Raw genomic sequence first — 2,189 nt, 5'->3', positions numbered from 1 at the left:
AACAGATAAATGTTCATACAAAAACTCAGTTAATATGTAACAAGTTTGAACATCAAGAACTAAACAGAAATAAATGATACGCCACGATCAATGACACGAGACACCTTTCATTCACCGAATGGAACCCGAACATTGTCATAATCAAAATGTCAAGTACGTTATACACGTTGGCATGAGCATTCATGGAATTGAATATGTCGTGGATATGCTTGTTAGGAACAATCTGCAGGAACGTACACGCGTGATTGTATCTTAACACTTCCATTTACAATAGCATTCTATAGCTAAAACTATCCTTCTTGCGTTTCAGCAAACGTAACCGTTGAAGAAAATGCTACACTGTCATGGTCTCTACCCAGACCTACAGCCAACGAGTACACCGTTTGGAACACACGCGCAGGGAAAGCCATATTCCATATAACCAACTACAATAATGTCACTCACGTGAACTCAGAATCTAGGATCACATTTACAGGGAACATATCACCTTCTGGAACAGGATTGTTCAGATTTATCATTAGAGATGTCAAGTTTCATGACGAAGGCCGGTATGAGTGTTTTTCGCGATCGCCGGGTAACAAAGGATTCGTAATTACTGATTGTGGACAGACACTTATCGTGATGGGTATGTATGAGGCAAATGGTATGGATACTCCCTTAGTACATGTTACTTTGCTACTTTTTGCGATGTAAATACATAGATATACCACACAAAATAGGTTTAAGAACACCCGTTTTTGTCATATGCCTATAGTTAATTTATCATGGCTGGTAGGTATTACAACATATAATCTTCCAACTGCTGGTGTTCTGTAACTATTTTACAAGTAATTAAACTATTGTTTCAGTAAATGTGTAGTCGTTTGGAAAAGCAATTGAATTATAAATGTTATATTTGATGCATTTATCTTTCAGCTGCGTCAAATGTTTATATTCGTTTTGGAGAAACAGCTACTCTGACTTGGAATTTGCATGGGTCTCGAAACAAAGATTTTTTTATCAGAAACGATTTTATGAGAGAAAATGTGATTCACTTCACGAACTACAACAAAGTCAATATTACTAGAAAGAAATCAAGAGTGGAATTCACTGGAAACATAACATCCTCAGGAACTGGTCTCTTCAGCTTCGTGATCAGTAGCGCTGACGACCATGACTTTGGTCAGTACAGCTGCTACCTTGGTTCACCACAACGTCCAGGAACAAAGATTCCCAACTGTGGGCAACAGCTAGTTGTGATACGTAAGTAGTTCATTTACAGAAACACTATCCGGAATTTGAGCATGGTAACTAAGTCTACACAATATATCAACATGTCACAGACCAGGGCAGCTGTAACAGGGTATTTTGGAGAGGGATAATGTTCATGTTTCCAGAAAAAAAGTATGTCCATTCATATAAATTTCCCAGATATTTCGCCCTTTTCGCCAAATGTTTCCGCGGATAATCTAGACTGGTGTCTTTTGCATTGACAATGTATATTTACGTTGGTGATATCATCATACCGATATCGGTATTGAACCCTATTACGACAGCATTTACAACACTCTTACAAATATATAAGCAACTTCATTTGCATATATGGTTATTTTTTCAACAGGAGTTCAAGAACCTTATATCGAGGGCCCGGAAAAGGCATCCTTTGGCGGTTCTGTTAATCTGACATGCAACACCTTTCTGAAAAGTTACCCCAGTTTGAACCTGCCCATGTCCTTTGTCTGGATGAGGAACTGAATGAGTGTGGAGAATGGAGGCAGGCATCAGTTGGTTTCTGGTAGCAGGAGATGTAGAGGCGGGCGATGCATGAACAGCACTCTGACTATCGTTGGCGTGACAAGGAAGGACAGAGTAGACATATACTCTTGTCAGACAGTGGTCGGGGACAATATACTCACAGACCAGAGTGTGGAGTATGTCCTTGGTGTGTCATGTATGTATTCATTACAAGTGTCACGGGTAACTTCCCATTTGTATGACAGCCAGTTATTACACAGCTTAAAAATATATTTCAAAGTGGGTGCACAACTAAGAAGCCAACTGTTACCTCAGATAAGTAATGGAACATCCCAGTTAGAGAATAACATAGCACCATACTAGTCTGCTCCTCTCTGCGACATAGTATATTCTACTTTGCATAAGCAAGCCATGTCGATAACATCGATATTGTTGGCACTTTCAGTGTTTAAGAA

General features: G+C 39.2%; 1 protein-coding gene across 1 annotated transcript; it reads left to right on the top strand.

Moving 5' to 3' along the window:
- Positions 1-938: 938 nt before the first annotated feature.
- Positions 939-1,929, top strand: LOC125381493. Its single transcript, XM_048398069.1, has 2 exons — positions 939-1,242; positions 1,601-1,929. Exons 1-2 carry the CDS (start codon positions 1,014-1,016, stop codon positions 1,732-1,734), a joined length of 363 nt encoding a protein of 120 aa, XP_048254026.1. The 5' UTR covers positions 939-1,013; the 3' UTR covers positions 1,735-1,929.
- The last annotated feature ends 260 nt before the right edge of the window (positions 1,930-2,189 follow it).

This window comes from Haliotis rufescens, unplaced genomic scaffold, assembly GCF_023055435.1.
Source record: "Haliotis rufescens isolate VD_foot unplaced genomic scaffold, xgHalRufe1.0.p SCAF_18, whole genome shotgun sequence".
Taxonomy (NCBI): Eukaryota; Metazoa; Mollusca; class Gastropoda; order Lepetellida; family Haliotidae; genus Haliotis; species Haliotis rufescens.
The sequence above is the reverse complement of the archived record's forward strand: the minus strand, read 5'-3'. Positions and strand labels throughout refer to the sequence as shown.